The sequence below is a fragment of the Myxocyprinus asiaticus genome, chromosome 28, assembly GCF_019703515.2.
Source record: "Myxocyprinus asiaticus isolate MX2 ecotype Aquarium Trade chromosome 28, UBuf_Myxa_2, whole genome shotgun sequence".
NCBI lineage: Eukaryota > Metazoa > Chordata > Actinopteri > Cypriniformes > Catostomidae > Myxocyprinus > Myxocyprinus asiaticus.
Window position 1 is genome coordinate 44745704 of NC_059371.1, and position 19705 is coordinate 44765408.

Sequence of the window (19705 nt, forward strand, 5' to 3'; positions counted from 1 at the left end):
TATTTTCAGGCAGACCACGCACCTTCATGATAATACAAACCTGGGCTCCATCTATATACTTTACAGAAGTGTTCTGTAATATGTGCATTTGCATTGTACCCCTTACTAAAATTAGACAGCAGTTTTCCATTATAGTTTCTTTTGCATGTTATGCATACGTGAAAGATCAAAAGTGATCATTACACGAGTCATTTAACCGTAAATGTCAGTCTTTTTCTTTCTCACATTTTCTTTTAAGTATTCACACACACACACACACACACACACACACACACACACAAACACACACACACACACACACACACACACACACACACACACACACACACACACACAGAAATATTAATAATAATACAGAGGCCTTTAAAGTATTCTTTGTCATTTCCTGTAGCTATTATTAATCAGGTATTATTATATTAATTTCCTATACACTCAATTCGTTCATCTACCAAAAATGAAAATAAATCAAATAATTCACGGTAATGCATGAGCATATTGACCTGTTACATGTGACATCACTATATGATCACGCTGCCTTTGTGACCAAAATTCCATTTACTTTCAGACAGTGTGCTGCGCGGGACGCAACAAAAGCCAGCACCTTTTTTGTTTCTATTTACAAATCTTGAAAGTGTTACTGCTGTTTATTTACCAGAGCCAACATTTATTATTTTTTTTTTTTTATGTTTTATCTTTCAGGCAGCACGGCTTCATTTCACCCAAGTCAAGCAGCGATGAAGGAGGAGAACAGAGATATAACTCGTGTATGTTTCTTCTTTATTTAGACATTTCAGTTCTGTGTATCAAATACAGTACATATGTTCATTCATGTATAAGTTCATAACACCCAGACTATGGTATATCATGATTGTAACACATAATAATAAAAAAGCATTATGTCAATTTACAGTATATTGTTTATGTGTATATACTAATGTTGGTCAATAAACAACACATAAGATTATGAAGCACAGACTTCATTCACACTGCCAGACTACAATGTAAACATTAGCCATAAAGACTGCCTCGGATGCTTTCGCTTTTCGTGTGTTCTTCATGAGTTAAAAGCAGCTCTTACATTCATACAGACTTCTATCACAGACATTTTGTATTTTAATCAGACCACAAAACAACACTTCTGAAACTTCTGAATGAGAGATGTTTACTGTGATGTACCACTGAGATTGGCCGGTGTTATGGATCAACTGGAGATCGTGTTATCTGGTCATGTATGTGTGCACGTGAATCATTTTAATTGCCTTTTCAGCATTTGTTCAATGTGCCAAGGAGCAAAGACAGTTTGCACATTATTAAAAATGTAGGCTATATATATTTACTACTATATACTGTATGTATAATATACTGTATATATTCATTCATTCATTTAAAATTCCTTTTTTGAGCTGTTTCCATCGCTTTATGATTGACTCTCGTTGGCTCTTCCTTGCATTCCCGAATGTCATCCTCGAATTTTGTCACCTGAATTTTTCAACCAGTAGTCAACAACCTGAATATTGAGACCTGAATTTCACGACCTGAATTTTTTTTTTAGGTGAATTCACACAAAATATTTTCAAATATTAAAAATGAACAGCAACATTTTTCGATAATATCAAATTACACCCAGTCTTTGTTGAAGATCATGAATTGGGAGACTTTTTCAAATTCAAGTTCTGGTGATATAAAAATGACGCCATATAGAGCACACTAGCAACCATCCAGATCTCCCTAGCAACCATACCTCATATTTTCTTTTAAGAAATGTACAAATATAATGTTCATGTAGTTTTATATATTTATGGGTGTAAATTCATTAATTGTAACTGACAGGTGTGATGATCAGTGGAGTTGAGTTTTTACCTTTATTATTAAGACATGGGTTGAAATATGGAAAGAGTGTTTGAGTGAAAGACTGACCAGTGAAAGAGTAGATATGAGAGCTGGACTCCACATCATAAAAGGAGACCAGACCCTCCTCATAATCCACAAACACACCAACCTTCTGTGGCTTCACTCTCACACACAGAGAGACAAGAGGATCTTCACAGGCTTTATATTCATTCCCATTCCTCAAACACACAGTCCAGAATCCATTCACTGGATTTGGTGTGATCGATCCCTTCCTGTTAATGGATTCTCTGACCACTCCTAAATACCAGTCAGTCTTTCCCTTCACCTGCACCTCAAAATAAAATCTGCCTGAACTGAATCCCTTCTTTCCCAGGACACGGACACATGTATCAAATCTCTCTGGTTTATTTGGGAGTTTTTGTCTAATGTCTCCACATCTCACTTGTTTTCCATCAGCAGACAGGATAAGATATGGATTAGCTGTATCAGGATCCAGAGTCACATCCACTGAGAGAGATCAGAGAATATCAGTCACTTCAGAATACAAACATTTTGATTGATGTAATATTTAATCCAGAGTATAATGAAACTGTAGTGCAGTAAGTCAGCTGTCAGTATATAAATGTACAGTATTGTAAGTGTATATGAGAGAACAGTGAAGATCACACACTGTACCTGCATACTGCTGCATCCTCCTCAATACTGTCAACACAAATCACAAGAAAACATCATCAATTGTTTCTAGGAATATTACAGGATAAATGCTTCTGAAACTCTATGGACATGCTGTTGATTAACACACAAAGTCATTTTAACTCGTCTCAAGACAGTTACTGACACAAGTAAATCTGTACATTATGTTTGCTATACACTAGAGCTGTCACGATTATGACATTTGCAAGACGATTAATTGTCAAACTAATAATTGTGATTATGATGATTAATTGTCTTGTTAAGGGCTTTCACGATTAATTGTCATATAAATTGTCATATTTTTATGGTGTTTTTTTTCTGCAGGTCTACTAAACACTTACCAGTTTGACCGAGTTTTTGATGTAGAGTGTCTTTGAGTCGAGTCAGAGCTCTATTCAGAGTGTCCATACTCACATGAGTGTTAATACTGATCTCAGTCCAGTTCTTACTGTTTATAGGGCTGTACAGGGACGGGTCAATCTACATCAGGAGAGAGGAGAAATCCATCAGCATGAGGAGTGTTTTCTAATCATTCTCATTGATGAGAGAGATGGACACTGACCTGTAGGAGATGAAGATGATCTTCAGTGTGTGAGATCTGCTCCAGCTCAGAGTTTCTCCTCTTTAGCTCAGTGATCTCCTGCTCCAGCTCTTTAATGAGATCTTCAGCCTGTTTCTCTGCTGCTTTCTGCTTCTGCTCCAACATCTCAACAACTTCAGTCTGACATCTCTCAATGGAGCGGATCAGAGCCGTGAACACCTCAACACTGTGTGATTTCTCTTCTTCTGTGTTTCTCTGATGAGATCAAGTCACAGTTTAAATGTATTTAATTCAGCACCTTTATTTATAAAGAAGATTGACACAAAATTTGACTCACCTTTCTCATCTCTACAGAGTGTTGGATGTCTTGAATCTTCTTCATTCTGTCCTGGATCATCTGCTGCACGTCTGTCTGTGTCTTTACCAGCTGATTCTACAGACAGAGAACAACACAGACACATTTCATCACTCAACATAGCTTTTCCATCTTCAAAATAAGTATTGATTGAATATTAGTAACTCTTGCCTTCTTCTCTACACTCTCGTCCTCTATAGGAACAGTGATGTGAGTCTTGTGGTCTCCTTCAGTGCAGGACAAACACACACACATCTGATGAAGTTCTCAAGAGGACATTCAGTACACTTCTGAGTAAGTACTCATATATTCTACATCTCCAGTTTTATGAAATGTCTCGACGTAAGATGGTAATCAAAAGTTCAATTGTTAAAAAAGTGTCTGTGATCCAAAGTAATAAATGTTGAAGTTAAAAACCGATTTCAGTATTTAGTGTGTAGTATTCAGTTAGCAATATGCTAGTATACCATTCATGTACAGAACCTCTAGTCTACAGCACCTCTTACAGTACAGCAGGGGTGTGCCTCCCCACTTTCAACCATTAAAATATCACTATTTGTATTCTGATGTTATGCTACATTTCATGGTGTTAGAGCTCATTAAAGTCTCCTTTTTGCTGTTACTCAAATGAGACACAGAGTCTGACACAACCACACATACATAACCATGGCACACCTTCAGTTCTGGTATCTGAGGACTACAAAGTTACATAATGTTAAGGCACAAACAAGACAATTATAATATGGCAAATTCTGATAGTACAATCAACTATAAACACACCCCTAATGTTCTAAATTGCGTGCATTATATCAGTTGATCACACTCTTGTTAATACATATGGCAAAATGTTTGTGGAAACTCAAGCACTACACCCATTTGTGCTGGTTGAGCATTTCATTTTAAAACTATTGACATCGGTGTTCTCATTCATCTCAAAGGTGTTCAGAAGGGGTTCAGGACTGTCAAGTTGTTCCACATCAGACTCCTTAAATCATGTTTATACGGACCTCGCTGTGTACACAAGGGTTTTATCATACTGGATCAGAAAAAGAATTGGCTGAATTTGCTGTGGAATTAAGATATATCTTGACTAAAAAATTAAAAAAACAAAAAGGCCTAGCCAAACAATTTTTCTTGAACATTGTGTTTGTCACTTAATAACAAAAACCTGCTCTTCCTCCTATTGCCATGAACATTTTCTTTGAAATGGTCTATAACGTTTAGTGGTTGTAAATTAATATAATGGAGTAAAAACAGAAGTGACACAAGCAGGTTTGAGAATCATCTTGAGATTTTAAAAGCACATTCTCTCATGGACTGGTCTGTTGTGGCTTTATTTGTCTCATGTCACACTTTATCTCTCTCACACATGTACATGTGCAAATCAGCAGAAATATCTGCAGCATTTCTCTCACTTTGGGTGTGAGATCTTAAAGGTGCTATACAGGTGCATCTCAATAAATTGAACTTTTCCACAACATTCTAATTTATTGAGATGCACCTGTATGTAATATTGACAACAAGCCTTTGAAATGGGTACTGCAGTCCAAATTCAAAATATTGGAGAGCTGTGTGCCCCGCCCCAGACTCAAAGCTCATACGGGTTGCCAGAAAGTTGACATGCAAATTAGCCAACTCAGCAAGGATTTCTGGGCTTTAAGCTGTCTCCATCTTCCAAAGGCATCTCCAGTATTTATCCTTGTTTTACTACGCCTCTGGTCATGGTGGTTTTTAGACGGATGGCGAGGCGTTTTACGTCGGGTGGAATCTGTTATCTCTGATCCAGTTGGTTTGCTGGCTTCCATGGCTGCAGCACGCAGTGTTGTTTGCCTGCAAACTTGTTCAAATCTGGCAACCCGGTGGTGTTGAAATACTATTGTTCAGTGGGCAGTGGGGGGGATCACACAGGCCAAAACATAATCTCCAGACTAGAATGGAAACTTCAAAGTAGAATATACTGGCTGTAGCACTGTTATCAGAGAAGCCAGTATTTCAACTTAACATGTTACATATAGCACCTTTAACGGTGTTTATTTTAACACATTGAACCACAGTGTGTTTAGAGTTAATGAGTTTTAATAGTTCTCTCTGGCAGTGGCGATTTTAGGGGGTGGCCTGAAATCTCATTGGCCACCCCAGAACTGATTGGTAGTTCATCATGTTCATCAACACAAGAACAAAGAACCAATAGAAACACCTGTCAATCAAAGATGGCATCTCAGGTCATTTATAGATTTAAAGCCACACTGACCCAGGGTCAGTTTTATATTTATGACCATTATAGTAGTGGTGGGACTGAAGCTGCGTGAGCTGATCTTTGATCGGTGGGGGGAGGGGCAGGCCGCGGGTGGCCAGGCAGGTGCCAAAGGTCGCGGGCAGCGGGCGCCAGGTCTGGAGTATAATGGTCGGTCAGAAGCAGGAAGATAACACGAGCTAGCGTCTACCTCCAACTTCCAATGAGTTATCCCGAATTTCCATGTGAATGTGAAAACATTTTGTCATTGTTACAGTAGCTAGGTTAAAGAGTAAGCTAGACCCTACACCACATTCAGCATGTTATCTTTATATTGACATGAAATATGAAATGCCATGTTTTCTGATTTAATGACGGAGGTGTGTAAAGCGTTTTACAGATGTATATGTTCAATAGCTAAAGTTATATATATGGCTAACCTGTGTGTTTGTGCTGTGACTGTATTTTAAATCTTTACATGAGTTATTTATGAGCTCTTTATGTGTATTATTGGTCAGTCAGACCAATAAAATCTTCAAAGTTTTTATACCTTATTTGACATTTTAAATATGCAGAGGCAGGGCAAATTGCACTTAAATGCTGCAAATGATTTGACTAATATTCAAAGTAATTGAAGCTATCAGAACATGTGGAAAATACACTGTAAATAGAGTTTTGTTTTTTACTGTATTCAGAGCTCAATCTGCAATTTTGGGGTTTCCAGACAGACACCTATAAGCCCTCGTAGCCAATTTCACACACTGATTTGTACCCAATTTAACAATATTTCTGCTGGACAGTGCAGTTATAGCTAATAAATGAATGAATGATTGATTGAATTGCGCCTCAATCAGTTATCACCTGTACTTGTATCTTTTTATGATTATACACTATACCTGATGTTATATGCAGATTAATTCTCTACAATGAGAATAGCTCTTAAAAATGTGTGACTGACTTTTCCTAAACAATTACTGATTTAAAAATGGATGTTATGTTAAAATAACCAGAGATTCCCAGAAACTGTAATAGGCTGAAATAGAACAGGAATAGAAAACTGTCAAATGTCAAAACAACAGTCTGATGTTGAATACAAACAATTCAGGGAATGCTAACATGAGTTTAAGAATTCATTTATTCTACATGTGTAGATGTTGAAGCAAAGCAATGTGATATTTACGCATTTTGATCATGTGCCATTCATAAAGGTTCTCCCAGTATCGCCACCCCACACTATGTCTGTGCCCCATCTTGGCCACCCCAGTAAAAATGTCCTGGATACGCCACTGCTCTCTGATAATTCTTAGAATCTAATAACTACCTTGAACTATAGTGCCATTTATTCTTCACCAGAGCTGGATTGTGGATGGGTCCATTTGGGCCCATTAGTATGTTTAAGGAAATCACGCTTGTAGGTAACTATAGCAAGAGGGGTCTGCAACAAGGGGCAATGGTGGGGAGCCTTGAAAGACGTCCAGGGGCCTCATGATCCAGTCTTGTTCTTAACACATCCCCACCCAAGACTGGTCAAGATTTTATATTCTACAGTTTAAACAGGGTTAAAACAATAGATTACTTGATACATTTGTGCATTTAAATGTAAGTTTCATGCATGTAAACCCATTAAGATGGTTGTGTTGAACTCATTAGTGTTTGTCTTGAGGAATCGTTTCATGTGTTGAGTCAGCTGACTGAAAGCAGCTGTGGTTAAACTGGCATGTTTGATTGTGGTTTGTAGGAACCAAACACACAGTTCTGAATCTAGTTTTGACAGCTGTAGGATGACAGATTAGAAATCTGATAAAAGGCCAAACATGCGAATGATGTCAGGAAACTCCTGGACTTAAATAGCCATAAAAAAATGAGCTGCAATTGTTCTTGAGAGAGAACTATTAATTGTAGAGTGAAATGAAGAACTGACGTGGCCTAAAGTTCACACATTTATTTCTGTGAGTGTGACTGTGGTCACTTTATCTTCTCAATTCATTCTCAGTGTGACATTTTCCACCCCACTGGGCCTCAACTTTTAAAAGACAGTTTAATGTTTATAATATATGTAAAAGGAATTTACTCTTAAATAATAATAATACATGTTTATATTTACTTGTTGTTGGTGGTGTTATGCACTCCTGCATTCATTTTATCCAATAGTTCTATCCAAGTCGCATGCACATCTTTTGTCATGTTAAGGCCTAATGAGATCTCTTGTATTTTGTGGATAAGCATTTGGTAAATTAATACATATTACATGTAAATCTCAAACAAGGCTCTAGATAATTTTATTCTACAGTATCTCTGTGTTCATGTACACATGTGCAATCTAAAGATCTATATGTGACCAAAGCAAGACAAAGTTGTTTGTTTTACATAATGACAAAGGGTGGATGTTATTGTCAGTACATTGCTTCTGATGACCAGTTTTGTGTTGTGGGACCTAAGATTGCAATTCTCAGTGCAGTAATTTGTCTTGTTGGGTCTCCAGATGCCATGTGCTGAAAGAGTTTTTAATCAGTTTTTGGTTCATATTTGATTAGTCATGCAGAAAACTTGAAAATGCAGAAGCTGTTCGTGGATTTATTCCTTTTGACTAACAGAATTAACATGTAAAATCAAATCAGCCGTGATTAATAGGAGGCAAAGCCTGAATTCTGAAATTATGTGAAGAGCATACAGTATAATGTGTTGTGTTTAAGTGTGTTTATTTAATATAATAGAAAAAAAAAAAAAAAACAGGGATATTGCAGAAAGTAATGAAAAACTAAAATAAACAGAAATACTGATATAGATGTTTTATTGTAGCATCAAAGTGCTAAAAATCAATAATCAAATTAAATTGAAACTGTATGCAATCTAGATCAGCTCTGTTTCTAATGATGTTTGACCTGACATGTGGATCTACAGATATTCTCATGTTTGGCCTTTGGCTTTAGTGTCTGAACTTTAGACTTTTCCTTCGACTGTCAAAATTGCATTCAGCAATTTGATGTACTTTTCAAATTACACAGTTACTTGCAGCATGTAGATTCTCTGTAATATAATTTTGCAGACTTTAAGCATTTAACATTTCTACTGTAAATCGCTTTGGATTAAAACGTCTGCTAAATGAAAGAGTTTGGTTGCTGGTCCCCACATAATGCTGTTGTGCTGGTGTCCCCACCATGAGTCCAGCCAGATACTATTTAGCATAGATGAGCCATTTCTATTAAAATGAATGGGAGAAATTGGAACGCCCAACAGTTGTGAAAAGGAAGTCCCACCTTACAGTTAAAAGAGCCAATCACCTTTTCAATTCAATCATCACCTGTCAGTCAACTCGAGAACACGCATGTGCATTAGCTATACAAGCTGGGAATTTTTTTTTATTTAGCGTAATTTGAGGTACAGAAGCACAATTCATTATAACAGTGTTGTCAGATTTTACTGCTGATTTGAAATATGTTCTGTGATCGTAATCTTGACCAACCATTTTGGAGATTTCGGTCTTAACTCATTCAAGTAGATAGGAACTGCACTGGCATGCCGCTTGTTTACATAGAAAAATAGCTTAGACTTGTTAAAGACTTTGGTCCGGTGGTGCCCCGGCCTGAATCGGGCAGGGGAGGAGTGTGTGGCCAGGCCGTGATGGAGCACAGCCGGCGCTGAATCAGCTTATCAGTAGGGGAGCGAGATAAAGGGCAGCTGGAGATGCCGGTTCGGGAGAGAGACGCACGCGGAACATTTTTGTTATGTTGCGTTTTATCATTAAACGTTATGTTTACTGTTCAGCTGGTTCCCGCCTCCTCCTTGCCCATCCTTCACCTTTTACAGTCCTTCTAGCATTATTCTAATGTTCCACTAATGTTCACCTACCCTTACCCTAACATTCTCCTAACCTCTTTATCCATAAATTAATATTCATTCTTTTTACAATCCTTGTACCTGCTTGTCTTATCCTATGTAAGGTTGTGGGGGTAGGCTAACTCAGGCCGATTTAAGGCAGGGAAACCCCCTTAACAGGTAGGTTAAATTAACATGTAAGATGTAATTCTTCTATTAATATGTAAGATTTGCTGTAACATGTATTTTGTTTTATCTAACACTGTACCATACTGAAAACTGAGCCTTGATTTTTGTGTTTCCTCAGTTCTCTCACTCATTAATATGCAGATATCAGGGGCCTGGGTAGCTTAGCGAGTATTGATGTTGACTACCACCCCTGGAGTCACAAGTACGAATCCAGGGCTTGCTGAGTGACTCCAGCCAAGTCTCCTAAGCAACCAAATTGGCCCGGTTGCTAGGGAGGGTAGAGTCACATGGGGTAACCTCCTCGTGGTCACGATTAGTGGTTCTCGCTCTCAATGGGGCGCGTGGTAAGTTGTGTGTGGATCGTGGAGAGTAGCATGAGCCTCCACATGCTGTGAGTCTCCACGGTGTCATGCACAACGAGTCACGTGATAAGATGCGCGGATTGACGGTCTCAGAAGCGGAGGCAACTGAGACTTGTCCTCCACCACCCGGATGGAGGCAAGTACCACACCACCACGAGGACCTACTAAGTATTGGAAATTGGGCATTTCAAATTGTGAGAAAAAGGGGATTAAATATATATATATATATATATATATATATATATATATATATATATATATATATATATATATATGCAGATATCAGGGGTGCTGTGTGTTTGGGGTGTGGCTTAAGCCCCTGTTCAGGGTTCCAACTCTTTTAAAAGGCACAATTTTCCAGGACATATTATGTGCCCAACAAATGTAGTATTTCAGCAAAAATACACGTGTCCATTTAAACTGAGCTTTTATTTTGCCATTTCTATGTGTTTTTGACTGTAGTTTCTCATCTCCAGATAAGCAGTTCGCTACATGGCCTAGTGCGATTATTAAGCTGTGATTGAATTAAATAAATACATAGTCTGTATGTGCAGCACACATCAAATACTCTTCTCTCTGTCATCTATTACACACACACACACACACACATACAGAGCATAGGATCTAAGATAAGTGGGTGAAACACTATCTGGGCCCTGTGCTTTCCTTCTCTTTTGTTTTCGGAAGTGACGGCACACCTTTTCACAAATCTTAAGTTCTTTAATTCACCAAAATGGCATTCAACTGATTGCAAAGTATAGTCAGGACATTACTGATATAAAAAAACAAAAAACAGCACAATCACCATTTGAAAAAAGTCATTTGATAAAATCTAGACAGGCCCCATTTCCAGCAGCCATCACTCCAACACCTTATCCTTGAGTAATCATGCGAAATTGCTAATTTGGTACTAGAAAATCACTTGCCATTTATATCAAACACAGTTGAAAGCTATTTGGTTCGTTAAATGAAGCTTAGCATTGTCTTTGTGTTTGTTTTTGAGTTGCCACAGTATGCAATAGACTGGCATGTCTTAAGGTCAATATTAGGTCACAAATGGCAAAAAAGAAACAGCTTTCCCTAGAAACTCATCAGTCAATCATTGTTTTGAGGAATGAAGGCTATACAATGCTTGAAATTGGCAAAAAAAACAAAACCTGAAGATTTCATACAAAAGGTGTACACTACAGTCTTCAAAGACAAAGGACAACTGGCTCTAACAAGGACAGAAAGAGATGTGGAAGACCAGATGTACAACTAAACAAGAGGATAAGTACATCAGAGTCTCTAGTTTGAGAAATAGACGCCTCACATGTCCTCAGCTGACAGCTTCATTGAATTCTACCCACTCAACACCAGTTTCATGTACAACAGTAAAGAGAAGACTCAGGGGTGCAGGTCTTATGGGAAGAATTGCAAAGAAAAAGCCACTTTTGAAACAGAAAAACAAAAAGAAAAGGTTCGAGTGTGCAAAGAAACACAGACATTGGACAACAGATAATTGGAAAAGAGTGTTCTGGATCTTAAACCCATTGAGCTTTTGTGGGATCAGCAAGACTGTAAGGTGCGTGAGAAGTGCCCGACAAGACAGTCACATCTATGACAAGTGCTACAGGAAGTGTGGGGTGAAATGTCACCTGAGTATCTGAACAAACCGACAGCTAGAATAACAAGGATCTGCAAAGCTGTCATTGCTGCACGTGGTGGATTTATTGATGAGAACTCTTTGAAGTAGTTTAAGAAGTTATGAAAAAAAAATTCAAATTGTGACAGTAATTTTTCACGTTATTAATGTTCTGCCTATACAGGTGCATCTCAATAAATTAGAATGTTGTGGAAAAGTTCATTTATTTCAGTAATTCAACTCAAATTGTGAAACTCGTGTATTAAATAAATTCAATGCACACAGACTGAAGTAGTTTAAGTCTTTGGTTCTTTTAATTGTGATGATTTTGGCTCACATTTAACAAAAACCCACCAATTCACTATCTCAATCACTACACCTGCAAAGGTTTCCTGTGCCTTCAAAATGGTCTCTCAGTTTGGTTCACTAGGCTACACAATCATGGGGAAGACTGCTGATCTGACAGTTGTCCAGAAGACAATCATTGACACCCTTCACAAGGAGGGTAAGCCACAAACATTCATTGCCAAAGAAGCTGGCTGTTCACAGAGTGCTGTATCCAAGCATGTTAACAGAAAGTTGAGTGGAAGGAAAAAGTGTGGAAGAAAAAGATGCACAACCAACCGAGAGAACCGCAGCCTTATGATTGTCAAGCAAAATCGATTCAAGAATCTGGGTGAACTTCACAAGGAATGGACTGAGGCTGGGGTCAAGGCATCAAGAGCCACCACACACAGACATGTCAAGGAATTTGGCTACAGTTGTCGTATTCCTCTTGTTAAGCCACTCCTGAACCACAGACAACGTCAGAGTCGTCTTACCTGGGCTAAGGAGAAGAAGAACTGGACTGTTGCCCAGTGGTCCAAAGTCCTCTTTTCAGATGAGAGCAAGTTTTGTATTTCATATGGAAACCAAGGTCCTAGAGTCTGGAGGAAGGGTGGAGAAGCTCATAGCCCAAGTTGCTTGAAGTCCAGTGTTAAGTTTCCACAGTCTGTGATGATTTGGGGTGCAATATCATCTGCTGGTGTTGGTCCATTGTGTTTTTTGAAAACCAAAGTCACTGCACCCGTTTACCAAGAAATTTTGGAGCATTCATGCTTCCTTCTGCTGACCAGCTTTTTAAAGATGCTGATTTCATTTTCCAGTAGGATTTGGCACCTGCCCACACTGCCAAAAGCACCAAAAGTTGGTTAAATGACCATGGTGTTGGTGTGCTTGACTGGCCAGCAAACTCACCAGACCTGAACCCCATAGAGAATCTATGGGGTATTGTCAAGAGGAAAATGAGAAACAAGAGACCAAAAAATGCAGATGAGCTGAATGCCACTGTCAAAGAAACCTGGGCTTCCATACCACCTCAGCAGTGCCACAAACTGATCACCTCCATGCCACGCCGAATTGAGGCAGTAATTAAAGCAAAAGGAGCCCCTACCAAGTATTGAGTACATATACAGTAAATGAACATACTTTCCAGAAGGCCAACAATTCACTAAAAATGTTTTTTTTATTGGTCTTATGATGTATTCTAATTTGTTGAGATAGTGAATTGGTGGGTTTTTGTTAAATGTGAGCCAAAATCATCACAATTAAAAGAACCAAAGACTTAAACTACTTCAGTCTGTGTGCATTGAATTTATTTAATACACGAGTTTCACAATTTGAGTTGAATTACTGAAATAAATGAACTTTTCCACGACATTCTAATTTATTGAGATGCACCTGCACATTGTGATCAGTTGAATGCCACTTTGGTGAATAAAAGTACCAATTTATTTTCTTAAGAGCAAAATCTGTACATTTTTCCAAAATTTAGCTGCCAGTGTGTATATATTTTGACCGTTCTCATGTTCATATACTTTTCAGAAATAAAGGGGACATGCCATTATTTACCACAGTACAATCACTGAATCAACTCAGTTTTTCAATTTGTACACGTTTAATTTTGTTACTAAGAGAGTCAGGATTTCAAATACAAAATATACAACATGGCAAGTATTTACAATTCACATCTTTAAGTTGAGTTGGTCTCAACACCGGGCGCTTCTCAGTCAGAAGGCTACAGCCTAGTTCGGCTGTAGGCTAGGCTCCTCCTGAGCATTCAGCGCTAGAAAGAGACGGTCAAGTTTTGTAAGTGCGCATGGCTATGTCATAAAAAGTTTCCGCTTCCGCAGTCACAGCGTGAAAACTTTGAAGAGAACAAGTGGCATCGAAGATGACAGATGTGAAAATTGTGCTGATCCTCTACAAATTCTTTGTAGAAATGGAGGAAATATCCTGGACAGTGCACATTGATGCAATAGCATGAAAAATAAAAAAAAATCTGCCCTTTTTATTAATAAATTGGGACACGTGCAAGGGATTGTGGGTGATTGAAGGCCACAAAGTTTGCACTTGATGCATCATCCAAAATATGCCGAATGAAGGCTTCAAAACAAGGCTGCCTTCTAAGGGTCCTCACAATTAAAATGACCTTCAATGGTGCTTGATGACGTGGCAGTCGAGATATCCACCCTAACTAGGCTGCAGCCTTCTGATTGAGAAGCACCGACCATCTTTGATGTACGGGGTTTCGGAAAGAGGTGTTGTTGCTAATTTAACGGCTCAGTCCCCTGGAAGTTACAGCAAAAGCTAAAATCGCTTGTAGCACCTTTAAGAAAGTGTTTAAATAAGCACCACAACTGTTTTCACCATAAACAACCAAAAATATTTTTTTCCTATTATGATGAACCGCAGTTCCATATACGTAGATGCACAGTTTGCATAGGGCACCAACCCCGAAGGGGACACTATTTCATGTATATTTTGATAAGTTGAGCTCAGCAGTTCACAAAATGATAGATGCTCCCTGCGTCCCAATCCGCACCATCTCTGACATACTGTAAACAGTATCTGAGATCAGAATTAGGGTGTCCCAAATCATAGTATGTGGAAATGAGTGTCTCAAGGTTGCCTGGATGGTCTACTATGTCCTGTCGATTTTCAAAGTGTGGATCCTTGAAAACTGTGTTCGGATTTGCATACTACCATAATACTCATATCTGCCATAGACACATCTGGCAGAAGTAGTAAACGTAGGATGGGTAGTATGTCATTCCAATCTCAGCCTCTCTTTCAGCTAATACTGCCCACAATCCCTTGCTCAGCAGAAGAGATTAGTTTTGTTTACATTAACTACACACTACTACATGCATAATTATATATCAAAACATCAGTGGCTTTCTAAATGAAACACCCTGTGACAGATCTACAACAACATGCTGTTTCTTCACAGAAACATTGAAGAACAATGAATGAATGATAGTAAAAATTAAATGAGGAACGTGCATATCATGATAACTACCCAGATAGCACACTTACATCTCTGAGATGTCTGTTTTAGATCGTTTCATCTGGAAAGCATCACAAACTAATTAACATCTGCTAATCATCTTAAAAAGATCAGATTTACTCATGATGATTAACAAGTCGGTGTATGGTGACAGGATGCAAACTAAACAGTAGACACTTTTCCATCACAAAAAGAGTGCACACTTTAAGGGCATAGTATAAGTATGCGAACTGGGACGCAGCAATGTCTCCAAATGAATCTTTTGGTGAACAGATTCGAAAGATTCGAGTCACTAGGATGAATCAAAATCCCTATCACTAGTCAAGGGGTGTATTGTTCGGTTGGTCATTACAAGTACTTCCACACGACTTTACAAACTAGAGGTCATTGGTTTAGAAAGAAAGAGACTTAAATGAGTCAGTGTACGAAAGTGAACGAGATCGATTATTGATTCAAAACACAGATTCATTCTCGAGCGACACATCATCATCATCAGTCTCCTCCTCTCATGTCTCGTCAGACGAGTCGTTTGGCATCTAATGAAACGATCATCAGAGTTTAAGAGCACAAGAACCCCGTTTCTGTCGTGTATGTTTCAGTTCTAGTCATTGTACAATTGTGGACTGTTTTATGAGCTGTTTATTTGAAACTGATGAAGAAAATGTTTGACGTGACTTTCTGTTTGTGCTTTTGGAGTCTGTTTGGTAAGTTATAAATATGTTTTTATGACTTCAGTTCTTTCTCTTTTAGTACAGTGTGATTAACTACAACTAATGACAGCATTTACTTGTCTTTAACATGAGTTAATGTCAGATCAATCAATCAATACTACTGTCTATGATTTGAGACACTTTCAGTTTATTTTAAAGGTGTTCAGTGAGGTTCAGGTCTGGACTTTGTGCTGTTGCATTAAGATTTGTTTTTACTGGAATTACTGGAATAGATAAACCTGTAAATTAGAAGAGGGTGTGCACATACTTTTGATCATATAGTGCATTTACTGAAATCATGAATGCTGCTCGAGCACTCAGTCACAGACAGAACACCAAATACCTTCATCAAACTCATTGTGTGAAAATGCGAACAGCAGATTATCTCATTATACATTCAAATTCATTTTGAAATGATATGAAATGATTTCCAGTGGCTCTCTTAGTAACTGTCTCTGTTTGTTCTGCAGGTGTGTTTGGTGTTGAGACAGATGTTTTAGAGTCAGTGTCAGTGACGGAGGGAGATTCTGTTACTCTAAAGAATAATGATACTGAAATACTGAGAGATGATGGGATCATGTGGACGTTTGGACCTAAACAAATTCTCATTGCTCACATCAAAAGAGAAGCCAAAAATGTCATTAATGATGCTGCTGATGGGAGATTCAGAGGCAGAATACAGCTGGATCAGACTGGATCTCTCACCATCACAGACACCAGAACTACAGACTCTGGACAATATAATGTAACCACCAAAAGCAAAGAGACCCTACTGAAAATATTCACTATGACTGTCTATGGTGAGTACAGAAAACTTGCCCTGTTTGATATACATGCATCTTTTGAAATGTTTGATACTAATCACTCTCATCATTATTTAGATTATTATGAAATGGTAGATGACTTTAACCTTGTGATCTGTAATTGACTTTTAATGACATTTGATTCTCAACATTTTAATTGATTTAAATATGAATGAACTGACATAAAACAACCCTCTTATTGTCTGTTTATATTTTGCAGCTCATCTGCCCGTTCCTGTCATCATCAGCAGAAACTCTTCTCAATGTTCTTCAAGCTCTATATGTGTGTTGGTGTGTTCAGTGGTGAATGTGACACAGGTGACTCTCTCCTGGTACAAAGGAAACCGTTTATTCTCCTCCGTCAGTGTGTCTGATCTCAGCAGTACTGTCTCTTTACATCTGGAGCTGGAATATCAGGAGAACAACATCTACAGCTGTGTGATCAACAATCCCATCATAAACCAGACGAAACATCTGAACATTACTGAAGTCTGTCAGACGTGTTCAGGTACGTCAGCGGTGATATCGATGTTTTGTTACTGAACTCATTTGTGGCCTCATTTATACTGTAGATTCATTCATCATCATGTCTCATTTCACGTTTTACTAAGTTCAGTGTATCTGTTGTTTTCTCTGTTTCACGCTCTGAATAAAGATGCTTGTGTAAAGTAGTTCAAACCCCAGTGACCCATAATAATGATTTTTTTCTCTAAACTGACAGTTTGCAAAACATGGCCCTGAGCAACTAACAGAGTCTCTCTTTTCTCAGAAGACTACACATGTGGTTATGGCTTCACTGAAGCTGTGATCCGATTGGTCGTCTCTGGTCTGGTGGGCGTGGCTGCTGTTGCTGTTCTGGTTTATGACGTCAGATCTAAAAGTGTTGGGCAGGAGAGGAGAGAACAGACAACATCACTCAAGTAAATAACTGATGAATAAGATATTCGCTAGGGGAAGACGTTCTTGAACATCTGGATCCATTCAGAGCATGTCAGCAATTTCCTCTCCAAACATTCTCCAAACACTCCTCTCCAACTCCAGAGGAGTAAGAATGACGAAATGAGAGTGATCAAGCTTTCTCAAGAGTTTTTAGACTCTACAACAAATCTTTGTTCGTGCCCACACTCTCATTCATCCTGTCTGTCTTAAAGGTTGACCAAAAAAAAAAAAGATAATTCTGTCAAACCTGTATAACGTTCTTTCTGTCATGGAACACAAAAGGAGAAGTTATTCTCATTCACCATTAGGACTGCACAGTTAATCAGAACAATAATCAATGTTATGATTATAGCTGCCACGATTCACTAATTGTGAGAAGTGTCAATTACAGGTTTCTATTTAGGTGTATTCCTGTTACATGCATCTGAACTTTATATTGACAACATGTTTTTTTTGCAATAGTTGAGCTTTGTAATCAATCAGATGTGTCTGCTGAGCAATTTAAAGGTGTGCTGAAACATCACCTGGCAAGAAAAAAGCTTTAGGATCAGAGCGAATAGTACCAGCGGTATTTGAAATGATCTTGGATTCGATCTCACCGCATGTCCCATTGCTGCTTGCAATGTAGAGGATGTAACAAAACTAACAGTGATGCAACACTTGAATTAAACTAAACCTACAGTAAGAGACGCTTCAGTTATTATATTGAGAATGTTTTAAAATAGTCACACTGTTCGTACCTTTTCATTCTGCGAAGAGGGTCAATATTCATATTTGATGCATTAATACAGATTTGATGCTGTTGGGTTTTGACTGAGAAGCAGATCTGTAATTAAAATTATACTTAACTGTTAATTAACTGCTTATGATTTCTATGCTGATAAATCCACCACACAGGAAAAAATAGCTTATTTTTGTTTATTTTGGTGAGGCAAGTGGCTTATTTTGGGCTTGTTTTTCCAGACCAGTTTCTCTTGCAAGATCTGGCAACACTGAAACTGTTATTTCACCCACCCCTTTAGCACAGAGTACCGTCACTTTAAAAAAGAACGATATTAACCATCCTTTTATTTTGTTCTAACCGGTTACCATTTGGAAGGAAGACTGCAGAATTTCCGAACCGGAACGAAAAAATACTGTTTTTGCTCATAACGTATGGAAATGAAAAACATTTTGTTTTTAGTCCCTGGTTAAACATACAGTAATATACATTTTTACTACTGATTATACAGTAAAATCATTAAAAAAAAAAAATACAATATTTTACTGTATAATTCCATGCATTGTCCTGTTAAATATATTACATTTTTTTAACCACATGTGTTAAGGTAACCAGCCATTAACCAATTAAAGTTTTTTTTACTGTACAACTTTTACATTATTTTACAGTCTGGTGTTTTTGGAGAACCTTTTTAAGTTCCACAAAGAACTTTTTATTCCCTACTTATTCCTGCAGCTCTAAAGAACCCAGAAACCAAAACACTGATCTTATTCATTTATGATGAAACAAAGTATATTAGGCTTGTAATCTACACAGAACCACATGGCTCAACTCAAGAACCCTTTACACAGAAAATGGTTCTTGATAAGACTATCGTTTACTGTACCTAAGTAAAGAATATATTATAAAGAATGTATTTTTTTTTTTTATTTATAAGTGTACGTAACTACACTGCTAATAAACACAGATTGTCTTTCATGCATTTCCATGTCATCTATGATTCCTGGATAAACATTCTGTAGAGACTGCACTCACAAAGACCAAATTTCTTTGACTTTTTATTCCTTTCAATGATTTTGTATTTTCTTTTTATTTATTCAATTTCGTTCAACACACGCTGCAACAATAAATACAAACGTAGATGAACGTAGTTTGGTGTGAAAAGTGCAAATCAATCCCAGAACAACAGCAAAGGACCTTGTGAAGATGTTGGAGGAAACAGGTAGACGAGTATCTATATCCACAGCAAAACAAGTCCTATATCAACATAACCTGAAAGGCTGCTCAGCAAAGAAGAAGCCACTGCTCCAAAACTGCCATAAAAAAGCCAGACTACACTTTACAAGTGCACATGGGGACAAAGATCTAATACATAACAAACGTACCAACATACTAAGGTAAATTCAACAAAAAATGAAAAATATGTCGTTCCAAACCCATATGACTTTCTTCTGTGGAACACAAACAGATGTTAAATGAATGACAATACAGTCACTATTGTACTGTCATGGTAGAAACATTTTTGTATGACAGTGAATGG

At 37.9% G+C, this 19705-nt stretch overlaps 2 protein-coding genes across 4 annotated transcripts; one reads left to right on the plus strand and one right to left on the minus strand.

Moving 5' to 3' along the window:
* Positions 1-766: 766 nt before the first annotated feature.
* Positions 767-3628, minus strand: LOC127418630 (zinc-binding protein A33-like). The gene is made up of 5 exons (XM_051659287.1): positions 3423-3628; positions 3107-3340; positions 2886-3024; positions 2527-2553; positions 767-2358 (listed from the first exon to the last, which is right to left on the minus strand). Exons 1-5 carry the CDS (start codon positions 3480-3482, stop codon positions 1814-1816), a joined length of 1005 nt encoding a protein of 334 aa, XP_051515247.1. The 5' UTR covers positions 3483-3628; the 3' UTR covers positions 767-1813.
* LOC127418635 (hepatocyte cell adhesion molecule-like) lies at positions 3622-19119 on the plus strand. Of its 3 annotated transcripts, none has more exons than XM_051659298.1 (4): positions 3622-3734; positions 16173-16502; positions 16726-17013; positions 17275-19119. In XM_051659298.1, the coding sequence occupies exons 2-4, from the start codon at positions 16280-16282 to the stop codon at positions 17427-17429; spliced, it is 666 nt and encodes a 221-aa protein (XP_051515258.1). In that variant the 5' UTR covers positions 3622-3734; positions 16173-16279; the 3' UTR covers positions 17430-19119. The 3 variants fall into 3 exon arrangements, with proteins under 3 accessions (XP_051515258.1, XP_051515256.1, XP_051515257.1); XM_051659296.1 differs by lacking the exon at positions 3622-3734 and adding an exon at positions 15587-15696; XM_051659297.1 differs by lacking the exon at positions 3622-3734 and adding an exon at positions 15587-15696 and having other exon boundaries at positions 17278-19119.
* The last annotated feature ends 586 nt before the right edge of the window (positions 19120-19705 follow it).

What these genes read in the sequence shown, in the direction of transcription:
- LOC127418630 (XM_051659287.1), bottom strand. Translation starts at nt 3,482, where the DNA reads ATGATCCAGGACAGAATGAAGAAGATTCAAGACATCCAACACTCTGTA. An exon ending in ACTCTGTAGAGATGAGAAAG is followed by an intron (nt 3,341 to 3,422) that starts GTGAGTCAAATT and finishes TGATCTCATCAG; the next exon opens with AGAAACACAGAAGAAGAGAA. An exon ending in ATCATCTTCATCTCCTACAG is followed by an intron (nt 3,025 to 3,106) that starts GTCAGTGTCCAT and finishes CTCCTGATGTAG; the next exon opens with ATTGACCCGTCCCTGTACAG.
- LOC127418635 (XM_051659296.1), top strand. Translation starts at nt 15,645, where the DNA reads ATGAAGAAAATGTTTGACGTGACTTTCTGTTTGTGCTTTTGGAGTCTG. An exon ending in GTGCTTTTGGAGTCTGTTTG is followed by an intron (nt 15,697 to 16,172) that starts GTAAGTTATAAA and finishes TTTGTTCTGCAG; the next exon opens with GTGTGTTTGGTGTTGAGACA. An exon ending in ATTCACTATGACTGTCTATG is followed by an intron (nt 16,503 to 16,725) that starts GTGAGTACAGAA and finishes TATATTTTGCAG; the next exon opens with CTCATCTGCCCGTTCCTGTC.